General features: G+C 41.0%; 2 protein-coding genes across 2 annotated transcripts; both read left to right on the top strand.

Annotated features, from left to right (window-relative positions):
• Nucleotides 1-483: 483 nt before the first annotated feature.
• Nucleotides 484-2,488, top strand: uqcrh (ubiquinol-cytochrome c reductase hinge protein). Its single transcript, XM_088313750.1, has 4 exons — nt 484-649; nt 1,089-1,115; nt 2,049-2,210; nt 2,282-2,488. Exons 1-4 carry the CDS (start codon nt 605-607, stop codon nt 2,312-2,314), a joined length of 267 nt encoding a protein of 88 aa, XP_088169876.1. The 5' UTR covers nt 484-604; the 3' UTR covers nt 2,315-2,488.
• A 613-nt stretch (nt 2,489-3,101) lies between these two features.
• faah (fatty acid amide hydrolase) lies at nt 3,102-9,811 on the top strand. The gene is made up of 15 exons (XM_088313749.1): nt 3,102-3,612; nt 4,166-4,279; nt 4,756-4,896; nt 5,111-5,244; nt 5,335-5,541; nt 5,644-5,684; nt 5,834-5,958; nt 6,741-6,866; nt 6,954-7,048; nt 8,153-8,252; nt 8,332-8,375; nt 8,450-8,489; nt 8,560-8,668; nt 8,816-8,961; nt 9,273-9,811. The coding sequence occupies exons 1-15, from the start codon at nt 3,397-3,399 to the stop codon at nt 9,396-9,398; spliced, it is 1,764 nt and encodes a 587-aa protein (XP_088169875.1). The 5' UTR covers nt 3,102-3,396; the 3' UTR covers nt 9,399-9,811.
• The last annotated feature ends 6,876 nt before the right edge of the window (nt 9,812-16,687 follow it).

The following is a 16,687-nucleotide window of genomic DNA, read 5'->3' as shown; positions in this document are numbered from 1 at the left end:
AGTGTTTTAAAAATACATTGTAGAATTGTTTTCCTACTCTTCAGTCAAACTTCCACTTAATGATATTATTCAAACTGCACAGCACAATCTCCTAACCACCTGGCAAGCATTTGTCAAATGAAATCCATGCGGGCATGCATAATGTAAACAGCCGTGAATCCTCTGGAATACTTCATGCATTACGCAATGGATTCAACCAGTTGTGATGTTTAGCTTTAAATTTCCCACATGTGGCCCAACGACAATTCAGCTGGCCGCGCTTTTAAATATTTGTGTAGTACCTTTTTGAGCCACACGGTGGTAGTAAAGAATGTGATGCAATTTCGCTTTCCGCTTTTTAACAAATTAAAACTAATTATGCAGAGAAAATAATAAGAGAATGGCTGTTAACGATATATTGTTATAATTTTCAGTACTGATAACGAGTTTTGATAAGTATAGTTAACACCAGGACACTATCGAAGGATCTGTAATGGACTTTTATTTTGAAAGACGAAAACTACCCACTCTAGCTTTTTCACAGGGGTGATTGTGCTGCAGTGTCCTCCAAATGAAACATTTGATTTGCTTTGTAGTCAAATAAGGACACGGGACAACAGCAAATATGGTGCTCGACGAGAAAATGATCACGAACGGAGAACCAGACGATGTAAGTACATATTGCTCTAAAGGCCGATAAATGAACGTATGTTTGGTAACGTTAGCTTTGAGTTAGCCCAATGCGGCTAAGCTAGGTGATGGAATCGCTTCCCCTCCCTGGCGATACTTGGGATCCTATTTTGTTTTGAGACGTTTATATGTGTGTATAAAACTGACAACAATAAATGATTTTTTTATTGAGTGAGCCTCGGCTGGCTTATGGAGACTTTTCATTGGGAAGGGACAGTATTTGAATCTGGTGGTGTCTTCAAAGTTTAGTTGCGGCGGGGCTTTAATTCTTTCTTTTTTTTAAGTTGGTTTAATTTGTCTTTAGTTAGCTTTCGTTGTCTATAACATTGAGATGCTGTCAATTCATTGCCCTGAGACTACAATGACCTTGATGAATGAATATATTCTATACTACTCTAATGACTACTATTTGTTTTCAGGAGGAAGAAGAGGAGGAAGACTTAGTGGTGTGTTGGACCACTCCTTATTTTTGGGGGACCAGGATCAGCGTATAGTTGATGCTTTATTTTTTTTTAACCCCAAAAAATCTTGAGGGAAAAAATAACACTGAAAAACTTTCAATATGTATTTGCCACCAAAAAATAATACATCGCTACAAAGGGAAATGAACTAGTTCACGAAAATACAGTCACCGTTTCCAAATTTACAACTTTACTACGCGCTGGAGTGACTGTTTTTTTTTTTTGAAGAATTTGCCTTTTTTGCTGTTGTTCTTAATTCTTATTTTATTAGTTTAGATTTTTATTTCTCTTTATTTTTGGGGGATAAATGGCTCACTAAATATTGTATAATAAACCACAATTCCCAAATAACAGTTAGACCTCGTTACTTCTGCACAGCCGTACAGTAATACTGAAATAAATACATTTAAAATCAACCCCCAAAAGCTCTTGTATAAAAATAATTGAGGACAGACGAAACTGCACATTTTCACTATAAAATAACTTTGGTAAGGAGCCCGTGGAAGACAATCACGGAGTGAGTCATGCTCAGTTTTACTAAAGACAGTGCTAATATGTTGCAAGAATAGCTTTATTGAGTTAGGAAATGTTTGACCTGGTGCATGTGCTTCCAAGTTGTCAATAGTTTGCCAAGGTCGCCTTGCCTCACCTTCACTCGACATGAGAAGAGTGTGTGAGGGGGTATAGCTTGAGCCTGCCCAACTCAATTTGACCAGCTCATCGATATAGTTTGACCACCCTTGTCAATTTTGGTATTCGATACGCACTGGAAGATAATTGTTTAAAATCTTAAATTGAATTTCCATAAAACAAAAAAAACTGATTTCATTTTAAGTCCATATCATGCATCCGTTTTTAGTACATAATATTGAAATCATATGCGACAGTGTCAGTTTGCCTAATGCTGCTGTTTTGCAGGATCCCCTGGAAACCATGCGAGAAAAGTGTGCCGAGCTACAACACTGCGTACACACTCAGGCACGTCTGGAGCAATGCGAGACTCGAGTGAACGCTCGCTCCTCCACAATGGAAGACTGCACCGAGGAGCTTTTTGACTTCCTCCATGCTCGGGACCACTGTGTAAGTGAGAGGCAACAGATTTAGTTTAGTGAAATAAAAATGTTCAATTTCCATTTTTTTCTTGTCTCCAGGTGGCGCACAAACTCTTCCATTCGGTTAAATGAATTCCCTCTTCCATTTGGCTGTGCCAGTGGTCCTTAAGGGAGTGTTGGGTTCAAAATGCATCTAAAATATTTCCTGTATGTAAATGAATACACTGTATGTTGTTTTATCTGTATGATCATGTGAGGAAACTGCAGAGTAAGTGGAAGCAATAATAATGTGGAAGGGTCAAGACATTTTGCCTGGTGTTTTTTTATTTTATTTTTTTAATTTAAAATAGCTGAATTTGTCATTTATGCAAAGGAAATTAAGGCTATTGTTAAAAAAAAATATTTGACCAATTCTGAATCACAGCACAGCTTGAGAAGGTATTTCCCTCCATCCTTTTTGATTTTACACATTTATCACACGACATTGTTTTAGATCATCAAGCTATTTTCAATTACTATCTCAATGACAAGTAAAAAAAACATTTTTAGATGATTTTATTTTTTTTTTTAAGGCAGAGGAGCCAAACCAAAAACCATCTACTACCATCAGAGCCGGACCTTTCCAACCCCCGGGACGGACTTCCCAGCTCTGCTAATTACAATTGGTCGTCCCACCCTTGAATAAATGAAATCATCTAGAAAACACATTTTATATTCACTTGATATTCAAAATCTCAAACATTTGTGAATTTTTAAAACTCATTAAAGGGCAAATGTTTTTTTAAGGCACTTGTAAAGTGCTATTTCCATTTTTTGATAATATAACATTTTTTTAATTTAATGAAGTATTTTCATCAATACTTATTTTCATCAACAGGTTGCAGTTATGGTGAAACAAAATCACAAATATTACGTCGTTAAAAAATAGCGGATGAACGAAGGGCGACAGTAGCGCCCTCTAGTAGGCCATTTCCGGAAATGCCGTTGTATTCACTTGCCCTGGGTAGTCAATGCGCATGCGTAGATTTCTATTTCTTCAAGGAAGCGGCTGTCATCATAAGCAAATGAATTACTCAAGACTCACACCTCGCCCTTAAGTGAACTAAAAGCGCTTCATCATCACAACACAAGCTTGACTTGTTCCCGGTCAAAGTGGCGAGGACTCTTTACAGGGCACGTCAATTGTTCGGCTGTAGCGGGCTTGGCTAGCGAGAATGGACCATGTCAAACGGTTGCTCTCGGAGCTGGACTCCCGGTCCGCGGCCGCCCTCCTCGCCGGTGCTGCCGCCTGCCTAACGGGGGCTCTTGTGGTACTAGCCCGGTCTGTCGACGGCCGCTTGGACGCCAGGAGGAAGATCCAGAGAGCCAGAAATTTGAGAGATGACAGCCTGCTGAGAGCCGAAGAGGCTTCGCTTCGCTACAAGAACGCGGTGAGTTGAGGAGAAAAAATTGAAAAGTTTGCAGTTAATGATATTGGACTGAAACAGACTAAACTATATCATGTTTTGCCCTAACGTCATATATGTTAAAAATGAGTATCTTTCAAACTTTTTAAATCTTTTAGCCCACAACACCATCTAGAGAAATTACACAAATCATCAAAACGAGGCAGAGGATTTTAAATAATAATAAAAAATAAATTTTGTATTATTAACATTATATGCATTCAGAATATAAACACTGCTTAAATATTAAAAAAAATAAATAAAATTTGTTAAAAATGTTATCTGCTTCCCAAACTTTCCGACTGATCTTTGATTTCTAAATCCAGTGTCTCCAGGTGTTATTTTTTTTTGAAACAGCAATCTTTTCTATATGGCCTTGCCTCTATATTGTTTTGGTTTAGCTGAGGGAAATGTTGGTTCATCCGGTTGTTAATTTGCTCTAGAGTCTAGACAGTGACACAATACATTGCTGTCATTGTACTTTTTCCCTGAATTAGCAGACAAATTCATTGCATTTAACATGTGACTCTCCTTCCAGCATCCAAAGATGGATTCATCTCTTATTTTGTCTTTGTCCCTGGCTGAGCTGACAAATAGACTGCAGGATGGCCTGCTGAGACCGGAAGACGTGTTTTACTCCTACATTGAAAAGGTCCTGTACACCAAACCTCAGCCTTTATTATTTTACCACAGTTGAAGACTCAAGGTAGCCAGCACTTCGCCCAGATTTATTGCTCTAACCGTGAAGAGCATGTTCCACTGAATTAATGATTGTCCTGGAGAGAATTATAAAGAAAAAATATCTGCCCAATATTCATTTTAATTTTTTTGTGTGTGCATCCTTTTTTTTGCGGGGTGCTACGCCCATTTAGATACTTTATTTCGCAGAATAAAATTCTGATAATGCTAACCAATTAATTAGCCTCATTCTAAATTAATTACACGCGGAACATTTTTCTATTTTACGTTGTCCTATAGTATTTATTTAACTTTAGAACAGAAAAAAAAATCAGCCAATGTTTTTCCAATTTTTTTTATTGCAGTGAGGATGTTTTAATGATCTTTTCCTCCTAGCTTAGAAAATTATATTACAGAGTTAATTATTTATAACTGTCATTGTGCTTGCAGACTCTCAATGAAAACAAAAGATTGAACTGCTGCACCACCATCCTGACGGAGAGTTTTGACCATTTGAAAATGCTGGACTCCAACAAGGGTGGTCTCCTCTATGGCGTTCCGGTTAGCATCAAGGACAACGTCGCGTACAAGGTAATAATTGCCAGGTGACATGGAATGCGCTTCAAAATTCAACACACACAAACATTTTAATTATTATATTTATTGCGCACATGATCAGGATTTTTTTGGGGGGACGATCAGCGAGTTAAAACAAAAAAGATGGAATAATCTATTTTTTTTTTAAAGGGGGCATTATTCATTAATAAAAATTTTCGCCATTGGCTAAAGCTGTCTGCTCCCACAGAACTATGATTCCTCCTGCGGCGTACTCGCCAACCTTGGCCAACCGGCCGAGAGTGACGCCGTTATTGTGGAAGTCTTGAGAAGACAAGGCGCCATTCCCTTTGTGAAAACCAACATCTCCCAAGGCATGTTAAGGTAATGTCATCATTGGCACACTTTGTCCTCCTGAGGAAAAAAAAAAGGACAACAGTCACCTTTTTTTTTTCTTTTGTGTGTCACCTCAAGTTACGACTGCAGTAACATCATCTACGGGCAGACGTTGAACCCCCACAACCTCAAGAAGACCAGCGGCGGTTCTTCCGGCGGTGAGGCGGCTCTCATCGGCGGAGGCGGCTCCATCCTTGGCATAGGCACCGATATCGGCGGAAGCATTCGTATCCCAGCTGCATTCTGCGGAATCTGCGGCTTCAAGCCGACAGCGGGACGACTGAGGTCGTCATCGATTCATTTATTTTTTTTTTTTAACTCTCCTCTCAGTTTCCAATCAACTTTCACAATACTTTGCTGAAATACAATGTTTGATTTGTGCCACAGCAAACTGGGTTTGAGCAGTGTTTGTCCCGGGCAAAAGTCAGGTGAGTAACTTTTCTAACTTTGACGTGGTTGATTTTATCCTCAATACAGTGGAATCCGTTTCTAGAAATCAGGTTGTTGAGTGGCTAACCATGAGCTAGTCTGTGTGTTGATTGCCTCTGCCATGTTCATTTTTTTGTCGTCAAATTAGTGTCGGCAACACCCGGGCCCTTGGCGAAGGATGTGGACAGCCTGGCTCTGTGTATGCAGGCGCTGCTTTGTGACCACATGTTTGCCCTCGACCCAACTGTCCCTCCTGTGCCTTTTAATGTGCAGGTTTGTCATTGCTGAATCATTTACTATTTCTCACAAAATCTCTGCCCAAGGTGGAAGGCACTGTTTCCTAACCTTTACTAAGCCAAGGTAATTTTAACCTCGATTCAACGTACCTGGAACCTGCATTCAATGGGTCGAAAATGGTGTGTAGTCCAATTGAAACACCCGTTCCTACAGTACTTTACAAAGTCTGTTCTGTTTCAGAATTGGCTGCAATTTGCCACAGCAGTAGCCAGTAAATTGCGCTGTGGCGCCATCAACAGATAGAGACTGGTCATGTGTTTCCAACATTTGCTACTGTCTCGTCATAGAGCAACAATCAGAGCAGACGAGAGCAGGTTAATAAAGGCCATCAATGTGGCCGAATGTCCCATCAAAGGTAATGGAAAGTCTCAAATTTAGCTTAGTTTTCAGGTCAAAAGGAGCATCTTCATATCGAGTTGTGACCATGTCTCTCGACTAACCTATTTTTGGTGCAGTCCTCATTTCAATTTTATTTTATTTTATTTTATTTTATTAAGTAAGCAAGTAAGTAAAACCCTTATCTATGGCATCTAATCATAACCGGTTCATGTCAATATCATCACCCCAAGCAAGTTTGCATAAGCTTTTCAAACATTTCACACTTAAGTATGTTTACTTATAGTAATTTTCCGAACATTTTTACACTTGAAAAAAAGTTCAGGACAATTTTATACTCTAAGGGATTTATATTGTACACGGAGGTAATGGTGCCATTGTCTCAATTTTTTAACATTATTCTCAATGTATGTGTGTGTCAGATGTATAAGAGCACCAAGCCTCTAAGAATCGGCTACATGGAAAGCGACGGCCTGAATCAACTGACGCCAAGCATGACCCGAAGCCTCAGAGAAGTCAGAGCTTTGTTGGAGCAGGCGGGGCATACTGTAAGATCTCGCCGTAAGCGGGCAGCTGGAAATAGTGTCTTTTTTTTTTTTTTACATCTTCTCCGTTGTGTTTCTTGGAACACCTAGATGGTGCCGTACACTCCTCTGAGGATGAAGGACACGATGCTGCTCATTTCCAAGGGCATCTTTGGAGATGGAGGGGCCAGCCTGCTCCAAAAACTGTGAGTCTTATTCAGTGTGTGAAGAGTTATGCACAATCTTTCTCGCAATATCATGCGGTTTCTTTCCAGCCATTGTACAAGAATGGAATGAATGGAAAGGCCATTAATACTTTATAGCCAGGGAAAAAAATAAATAAATAAAAAATCACTAGAATTTAAATAATTAAGTAGTTTGTGTATCATGATTTCAAGCTCTAATGCCCAATTGGCATGCTTAATTTGGTATGTGCGCTCTGGCCACCAGGGGGCAGTATAATTCAGATTTATAAGAATAGTTTCTCCAACATGGTGACTCAATGAGCTACAATAATATAAATCGTTTTTGCAAACACTGAAGTCTAAATTGTGTGTATTGTTATATTGTCTGCCTACAAGTATTGCTGCACTTTTAGTGTTTGAATTGCCATTGCTTAACTGGTTGGAACTCGAGCAACGTAGATGGTAATTTTGTTTGGCTGTCTATAACGTTTTGTCTTGTGTTGTAAGCATTAAGCTGGCCGAGTTTCGTAAGTTATGTAGTTTGGTTAAATAAACCACATGTAACTCATGCGTGCGCGGGAACAACTTTCGTTAGCAGGATGTCCGATGTCGGAGTTGTTCTGAGCCACGATTATCACAGGCTGTTCCAAAAAAAAAAAATCAAATATTTCTGAAATATCAAATATTAACATGTAAAATCTGATAAAGTTTCATATTAAACTTGAGTTTAAGTTTATTGTTTGGTTAATGTTTTACTTGATTTTTTTTCAGGCTGACGAATAACGGTCACGAGCGATGAAAAGGCATTTTGGTTGTTCTAAAATGATCAAACGCAAGTCACACAAGAGTGTGCGGTGCAATTTTGAGAATACGGGGAAAAAATACATCATAGTTGGATGGTACAGAGAGAAGCTAGTCACTTTTCAAAATAAAATATTTTTCGGCCTCGAAGAATTTGTGTTTTTTTTTTTTTTCCTCCACATCTGTGCGGCCCAGTCCAAAGTGTTCTGCAGACCAGTACCGGGCCACGGCCTGGTGGTTGGGGACCACTGAACTAGAGGAATATTACCATAAATCACACGACAATCACTCCGACCCTCTTGTTTCATCCTCTCCTACTTTTAGGAAAGGGGGACCTCTTGATCCTACTCTCAAACAGCAAGTGTTCCCTTTCTATCTTCCTTGCTGGGCGAGGAAGACCCTCTCATTCCTGTTGAGGCCTCTGGTGAGTCGTCTGAGCATAAAACCACACACCAGCAAAATCGAATCTGTTTTAATTTCAAAACTGATGTATTTGTCTGCAGTCTCCTCGCGGTTCTTTCCTCCTGCAATGCATCACTGGAGTCAGGTGAGAAGTTCAAAGCGTTCATGGTCAATGATGACACGCGACTTGTGCTTGTTCTTTCTCCACTGATGTTTCAGATCTGTTTTTGAGCTGTGGGAGCAGCACTCGGCGGTGCAGGTACTGTGAACTGATAACGTTTGAGCGTGTGCGGAAAGAGACAATGACGCTTCTTCTGCGTGTCCATCAGGACTACATTAATGAGACCTTGGCCGAATGGAGACGGTGCAACATCGACGTGCTGCTCTGCCCCATGTTCGGACCGGCCTATAACTTCTTATACTGCGGCTTGCTTCCCTGTATGGATATCTTTGAGATGTGTTGTTTAAAAAAAAAATTGACAAAATTGATTTAATTTTTTTTTTTAAATTATCGTCTATCAGAATTTATTTATTTTTATGTCAAATATGAGAACTTATATATTTTTTTGTTTTCTGTCCGTCCAGTTCCTCTTGCTTACACGGCAATCTACAATCTGCTCAACTTTCCCGCCGGTGTTGTTCCCGTTTCCACGGTGACGGCAGAGGATGAGGAGGAACTGAGCCATTATGAAGGCTTGCATCGGGACCGCTGGGACAAGCTGTTCAAACAGGTAATGCAACATGCTTATGTATTATATAAATATGAAGTCAATCTTAAAAACCTACTTCTGAAAATAAAATAAAAAGTTTGCAAAAATGGTAAATGGTGTGAAATTTATATATGGTGTACTTAATCTTGTAATCCAAATAGAATCGTTAATCATACAGGGTTATATATAATATAATATATAAGATAAATGTTGGCGCAAAAAAAAAAAAGGCTGTAGTTCTTCTGTCAGCCAACAGATGGCGACAGCACACTATGTTCTGACCGGTATCATGCATCTTTGTCCTTTTTATGCTTTGACATATTTGTGTTTAGGCATTGTCAAGAGGCAAAGGTCTTCCCATGGCTGTGCAGTGTGTCGCCCCGCCGTGGCAGGATGAGCTGTGTCTGCGCTTCATGAAGGAGGTGGAGGAGCTTGTTGAACAGAGCAGGAAGAATTGAGGCAGGTATCAGTCAGCTGGGTGAACGTCAGGACACGCAAGATAAGCGTGTCTGCGACGTTATTGCAAAACACGACCATTTCCTCTTTGCACTTGAGATAATGTCATCGAAACACAACCAGTCCCCCATTTGCACTCAATATAATTTCAGTGTGACTCGTATATTGGAATTGAGCGTGTCCAAACCTTTGATTTGTTTGCATAGAATGTGTATACAGTGCTGTCAAGATAGCAATCACACTCGAGTGGACTTTATATACTCCTTGATGTGTTTATGGTGGTCCATTTGCAATATAACTACTAAATATTCTTATATTGTGCTACATTGGAAATATTTACAAAACCAAGGTCTTTGGATTGCCTGGAAAACAACAACAACAACAAAAATCTCAGAATTTCACATGCTATATTTGTAAAGGTAAATGTAAGTTGTTGCTTCATGCGGAGTAGCAGCACCATCTGATGGCCAGGTATGGTAGTGCCTTGAGAGACGACTGACTTGACTTTCAGTCAACTACACTGAGCGGCAGATAATGAAAAATGTTTTTGTTTTTTTTGTTTTTTTTTAAACGAGTCTTTCGGGTGTTTCTCACCATTCTTCTTCACTGTCAAACTAAACATAAAAACAATAACCGCATATCTTTGCTTTAAAATCTACTCGCTAAATGCTAACGCATAATAGGAAATAACCATAGACTGGTTGTGTTTATTTTTTTTGTACTTTGGGCAGTTGCTTGAACAGATTCATGGCACTGGAGAACGTACGATTGTTTTAAGTTACGAGCCTCAACGCGTAACAAATTCCAGTCATATCTCAGGGCACCACTATCTGTTGTTTTCGTATCCACTCCTTTTGCTGCATTCCAGATTTAAACTTTACGTCAAAACAAAATAAAAAATGATGTTGTTTGAACTAATCCATCTGCAAATGTAAAAGTTTTCACTTCTCATTGATGCATGATCATTGCTCATTTTTCCCTTTGTTTTTTTTCATGAATTTTGATTTGGTATTTAGATTAAAGTCAAGATTCTAAATTAGAATTTCTAAGGTTTATAGGGGTAAACATGTGTAGCGGTACAGTATGTGTAATCCTTGTGAATAAAGCATCTAACTACTACCGCTCTATATTTGATCCTACCTGCACTATCAAACTTTTTTTTTTAGTTTATGAATGATGTCATAAATGAGTTGTGCACCTTCTATTCCCCCCAGAAACTCTACCTTCCTATCTCTTCCCCTCCTCTTCTTCATCACTGCTCCACATCATTTCCTTTCTCCCTCTCCGCTCACTGAGTGATTGTAGCACCTCCCAGGTAAAAGAAAAGCGATAAAGCAGCCTAATGACACATGGCGCCTCCATCTAGCGTGTCGTCACATTACCCCGCGCTATTGTAAATATGTGTTTTCTGTTGGGTTTACATAAATTTACATATGTTTCCCCAGCTGTCGCGGGGATGCCAAGCCATTAGGTACAGCGCCGGCGTTTTCCATTACAATTGCCTGAATGGGGAAATAGCTAAAAAGGCGGGTAGGGGAGCCGCAATTGAGAGGTTGTTCTCGGCTCTTATCGCAGGCGCGTGGAGAGCGAGCGAGTGGCTCTCGCTGTGCCACTCAGTCAGGGAGCGTTAAGCTTTAAGAGGCACTCGAGAGACTCGCGGGGTCCTCAAGGAACTTTGCATTGTTCACAAATCCCGCAGGAACTGAGGAGGTTTTGCAGAGGACAATGAAAGACACGAATGAAACGTACAGTAATTATATTTTGGGGATTTTGACCCAATTATGATTGAATTAGTTTATGTCATAGAGTGTGGACTTCCACCCACTATTTGCTTATTATCCCACGTCAATAGTGGCAAATATTTGATTTTCAGAGTAAAAAATGTGAAATGTTGCTTCATGCTTTGAATGGGGGGCGGGAGTGGCACCACCTGCTGGCCAAACACATGTACAGCACGTGTTTCATAATTGTTAAGGTCTACTTTCTTATTCTCAGACGATTTGGACAATGTGACTCTGGAAACATATTTGGATTTTTGACACAATGTATTATTTATTTTTGCATATCTTATTTGACCTTGTACCACTGCAGTCTTTTATGTTAAAATTGTAGTTCTTGTGTGTAAGTGTAATGGCTAAAAAAAAAACGAAAAAAAAAAAGCAATAGAACATACTCGTATAAAACATACATTCAGCAACTCTCATCTTAGACAAACAAACACATTAAGGCGAAAAACTTAATGGTGGGTAAAGGGACCTACTTTCCTATCCTGTTTAACCAAAGGATTTCTTTACTTTTCCCCCCATTGCTTGATATCACGTGGCATAAACCCCCATTGGCATCGTGGCTTGAAAACTTTCCGAATGTCTTGATGTAGTTATTGCGGTCCTTTCCCTCGATGGAACGCGTCGTGGTGAGCTAGTGTATCGTGAAATATGAAGTATGCGCCGTGATGGAGGTGGACAGCGATCAGCCTGTTGAACGCATTCAGCCTGAACCGTCCGCCTTGATAAGAGCGCCAAACACCTCATTTCCAGAAACCTTAGGCTATAAGATCGGGTACTTCAAAAGCCATCCGGTCCCTCTCCTACCGTGCTTTTGTGCGAGAAAATAAAACACCTTGCTGTCGCCCCAACTAACCTGGGATGATTCTGTCTTAATGTCCCATTTCAGGGACCAAGGAGCCCAGGGTCATTATGGGCATTGAAGTAATATGTGACACAGCGGGGGGCTCCTGTCATTGAGCCCCCCTCCAACCTTTTTTGCATGTCTGTGTAGCAATATCTCAACAGAACGGCATAGAAACAAACCAATCTAAACTCGTTGTAATTTGCGAGATAGGAGTTAAACAATTAGTCGACTAGTCAAAGAGTCGACTAGTGTGCCACGTCAGTGTTTAACGCTAAAAGTTGACTAATCACGTAGGGAAGATTGGCAATCTCTGACTAGTCTCTTCAATGCAACTTTCTATTTCTGTAAGTTGGCTTTTCGCCTTTCTAAAGAAGCTGTCCAAAGTTTTCTTTGCTTATGTGGTTACGTTTTTTTTTTTTTTTTTATAACTGCTTTTCAAAAATAAATTATCAATAAAATATATATCCCATGTGGAGTTTGCATGTTCTCCCTGTGCCTGCGTGGGGTTTCTCCGGGTATTCCGGTTTCCACCCACATTCCAAAAACATGCATGGGAGGTTGATTGAACACTCTTAATTAATCAGGGGTGAGAAAACTTTTTGATTGGCAGACCACAATGGGCTCTAAAATTCGACAGAGGGGCCGGACCAGTAGCAGTTGGATGGAGTGTTTTGCAAACCTCACCTCATCGGAGAAAAAAAAATACATTTAATTTTAGTATTTAGAAAATAAAATATGAACACGGTTTATTCATTTAATTTTTTTTCAAGTTTGGCAGGCCGGATTAAACCATTTAACGGGCCACGTGTGGCCCCCGGGCCGTAGTTTGCCCACTCCTTCTCGAAATTGTCCCTAGGTATGAGTGTGAGCGCGGATGGCTGTTTGTCCCTGCGTGCCTTGCGATTGGCTGGCAACCAGTTCAGGGTGTCCCCCGCCTACTGCTCAAAGACAGCCGGGATAGGCGGATGGACGGTCTCTGGCCCGCCGACCGGTACCAGTCCAATGATTGCAATGGCAATTCAAACATCACGACTGCGCCAGCTCTCCGCGTTTGCTCCATTTCGTCAGCCATTACCTCCAGCGACGGCGCAGTCCTGTCGTGGGAGGAGGCAAGTGGAGATTACCAGAGAGCTGATACAGGTGCGAGCTGCCTCTTGAGCAACAGCATCTGTCAATACAGCAGCTTCTCAATATCCTCTGAAGAAGGCTCGCTTTCCCAAAGTCTGCCCAGCATATTTTTTTTCTCCTCTCCTTATATCAGGATTAACAAGCAAGCTCGGTATGATTCTCTCCGATTCTGTGACTCAACAATTCCGTGATCCACTCTCTATCGGCTTTAAAGGCCCCTATCCCAAGTTTGAAAAGCTTACCCTTCGGACAAGGGACACTCTTTCTTCCAGTCGGTTCCGCTTTACCCCCCCACCCCTCCCTTTTTTTTTTTTTTTTTTTTTTTGCTGCATTCACTTGTTCGTCAAAGCCCGCATGGTTGCCAAGCGCTCCCCGTCTAGCCCTCTCGGCACATCTGCTACGTTTGGGTTTTTCCATTCTTCCCACTCCGGCGCCTTGATTGGCCCCGGGCCCTTCTAGGCAAATTGGTTTACATTGGAGAGATAAATGCTCTGCAAATGCGCTTAAAGACGTACAGTAAGAAAATGCAGACAGTGCGTGTCAGGATTATCACCCGAGTCGGTGGAGAGAAAGGAAGAGCGTCTCTGTAGCACAAAGCCGGGGGAGCCGAAGTGAAGCCTGCAGATAGAGTCCATCTCGTGTGCTCCTCAGGAGAACCAGGGGAGGATTTTACATTTGCATGCTCGCCTCTAATTCCTGGCATTATATAACTTGTCGCCAACAATCCAACTCCTGCCGCATTGTGGAAGTAATGTTTCACAGGGCCGAGTAAAATGTGCGACGTTCCACTTCTGCCGAAAAGAGGCTTTTTTTGTTTTGTTTTGTTTTGTTTTTTTGGGGGCGGCACCGACAACTTGCTGCACGAGACGACCTGATTAGCACGGTCTCCGGACCCCCGCCGAAGAGAAGAAGCACGCCATAATGCAATCATCTTGTTTTTTTTTTAGCATTTTGTTTTACCTTTGTATTGACCCCCGAATGCAAAAATGTTGAAATAATTCTGAAGTAGTCAGCTGTACATTGAACGGGATGAAGAACCCCAGTTTGAGAACCACCTCGTTAGGACATCTCACTCCACTCCAAACTGCGTCCTGGTCTGTCCGGAGACCCTCGCTCGTGCACCTGTTGGGGGGCACCTAACCTCCTGCCCACCTTGCGCAAAACGGGGGTGTAGAAAAAAAACAAAAAAAACAACCATGGATTTGTGGGTGTAACCCCCCCTTTGCACCCCCACAAGACCTACCCCTCCCTCCGAATCAATGCCGCCCCTCTCCGACCTCCTAGCACAAAGCCCCTCGCATCCAAACCGACCCAGAAAATCACGGCGCACCATTCAATCATTGTGTTGTTTCTCCTCTTTTTTTTTTTTTTTTGGGCCCTCTCTCACCCCTTTTATGGTCCCACTAAAGGTTTTAGGCTCGCAGAGAAGGAGGGCTGTCACTGAGGAAACCTTAGCCATTGATGAAGTGACAGGCGCTGCCAGAATATGATCCTAATCCTGTTTCCAGCATTCTTTTAGGCCCGCTGGCATCGCAATTCCTCCACACATTCTCTGAGCTGTCAACTAGGAAAATCCCTCTAATAGCGCATTGCGGAGATACACATCAAAGAGCTCCTGGAAACCTTCAGCAGCTTAAGGCGCACACACACGCACCCACACACCCCCACACACACACACAGCATTAACTTCCACCCCTACCGTGCTGCAAATAAAACTCAAGTGTTGATGGTAAATGGACCTCATATTTAAAAGGATCTGAAGTGCATGTGCTAAAAAGGAGTGTAGTCTTGTGTAAACGGGTCCCATTACTAAAACGCCAACCACTTCCTTTCTCGTCTACGAAAGTGATCGAATATAATTTCGAGCAGTGGCAGGCCTCTTAATACCACTGCCACGTTACAATTATACAAACCACCAATACTGTACTGCTTACATCATCTAAAGCAGGTGTGGGCAAACTGCGGGCCGGGGGCAACATGCGGCCCGGTTAACGTTCTAATCCGGCCTGCCGAACTTGGAAAAAAGTGTGTTCATTTTCATTTCAAATTATTTTTTTTATTTTTCTCCGATGAGGTGAGGTTACCAAAACACTTCATCCATCTGCTCCCGGTCCGGCCCCTCTGTCAAATTTTAGAACCCATTGTGGCCCGCCAATCAAAAAGTTAGCCCACCCCTGTTCTAGAGCAGTTGCGAATCGGTATTTATCTGATAACATGACAAAAACGTAAAAAGAAAACAAACAAACGTGAAATACATCATAGAATTAAATTCATACAACAAATAAGAATTTATTTTGTAAATGTAGACTGAAGTCCTTGTTTGGAGTGACGCGGTTAGAAAAAAAAAACAGGTGCGTGAACTTTGCTGACTGCATGAACCCTTTCACTCCTGTATTATCTCCTTCTATTCTTACTTAATCCATCGATATCACAACCCAAGGTAATCTTCTTATGGCAAAAGCGTTCGGTTTCGGTGCAGCCAAACCTCAGCTGACAGGATGGATGTGGATTGAGGGAGGGGCGGGGGGGGGTATGGATGGGTGTGACAACCCACCGCCCCCCCCGCCCCCCCTGCTTCATTCAGGATTAGCTCTCCCGCAGCGGCAGAACAAGCGACAGGTTCTCCCCCGTACGCCACGTCGTGAACCTCAGCATCGAGGATGCAAGGGGCGTCCGTGTGTCGGAATTATTTACGGGTCGTGTCATGAAAGTGAACTGCAACGCGTGTAGTAGAGGAGGTCGAAGGTGAGGCATGTGGTGGCAAAGCAAATATTCAAGTGTGGGACTTTTTTTTTTTTTTTTTTTTTTTTTTGTATCCCAAAAACTGCTGCAGCCGGTTTTTAGTTTATTAAAAAATAATAATAAATAAGTAACACACAATAGTTTATATAATATATATATATATATATATAATTACAAATTTTGCGTGCCACCTAAAATGTCCATATTTTTTTTAAATAAGTTTTTTTAAAAATTGAAAATCACATTAAATTAATCTCAAATGCTCTTTATATTAGAACGGAAACCAAGAAGATGCAAACATATTTTCAGATCACAGGCTTGATTTATTTCCTCACATTTCACAGATAAATTACTCACTTCTTTCTTTTTTTTAACAATTGAAAGATACACATTTTAAATGTACAGAGATAATATACATAGATTTGGCCCACTCCTGTTTAATCCCGCCATTTTTTTTTTGTTTTTAAAAGCTACAATTTGCAGAATTTTGACAGCATGTTTATCATTTTTGTGGTGCAAAATTTTGGTGGAGCAGCCAGGTCGCTTGGCACATTGCGTTTACATCATTCAAGATTTTGGAGTACAACACAGATGATTTATTTATTTTTTGTTAGCCTTTAGCACGTACATTCATTGCTTGACTTCTTCTTTTACGATAAAACAAATGTGATTAATCATTTTTGTTTGAATAGTAATCTCTCGCTCATTCATGGTTCACTTATCAGAAATTCACCCATTGGCATATTTTTCAAGTTTAGCCTGGGTTGTCATCACATTTACATGCCCACTT

This window comes from Idiotropiscis lumnitzeri, chromosome 13, assembly GCF_059441095.1.
Source record: "Idiotropiscis lumnitzeri isolate Australia: NSW breed Sydney's pygmy pipehorse chromosome 13, RoL_Ilum_1.0, whole genome shotgun sequence".
Lineage (NCBI taxonomy): Eukaryota > Metazoa > Chordata > Actinopteri > Syngnathiformes > Syngnathidae > Idiotropiscis > Idiotropiscis lumnitzeri.
This window is presented reverse-complemented; position numbering and strand designations above follow the sequence as displayed.

What these genes read in the sequence shown, in the direction of transcription:
- faah (XM_088313749.1), top strand. Translation starts at nt 3,397, where the DNA reads ATGGACCATGTCAAACGGTTGCTCTCGGAGCTGGACTCCCGGTCCGCG. An exon ending in GCCAGCCTGCTCCAAAAACT is followed by an intron (nt 7,049 to 8,152) that starts GTGAGTCTTATT and finishes TCCTACTTTTAG; the next exon opens with GAAAGGGGGACCTCTTGATC. An exon ending in GGGACAAGCTGTTCAAACAG is followed by an intron (nt 8,962 to 9,272) that starts GTAATGCAACAT and finishes ATTTGTGTTTAG; the next exon opens with GCATTGTCAAGAGGCAAAGG.
- uqcrh (XM_088313750.1), top strand. Translation starts at nt 605, where the DNA reads ATGGTGCTCGACGAGAAAATGATCACGAACGGAGAACCAGACGAT. An exon ending in CGAACGGAGAACCAGACGAT is followed by an intron (nt 650 to 1,088) that starts GTAAGTACATAT and finishes ATTTGTTTTCAG; the next exon opens with GAGGAAGAAGAGGAGGAAGA. An exon ending in AAGAGGAGGAAGACTTAGTG is followed by an intron (nt 1,116 to 2,048) that starts GTGTGTTGGACC and finishes GCTGTTTTGCAG; the next exon opens with GATCCCCTGGAAACCATGCG.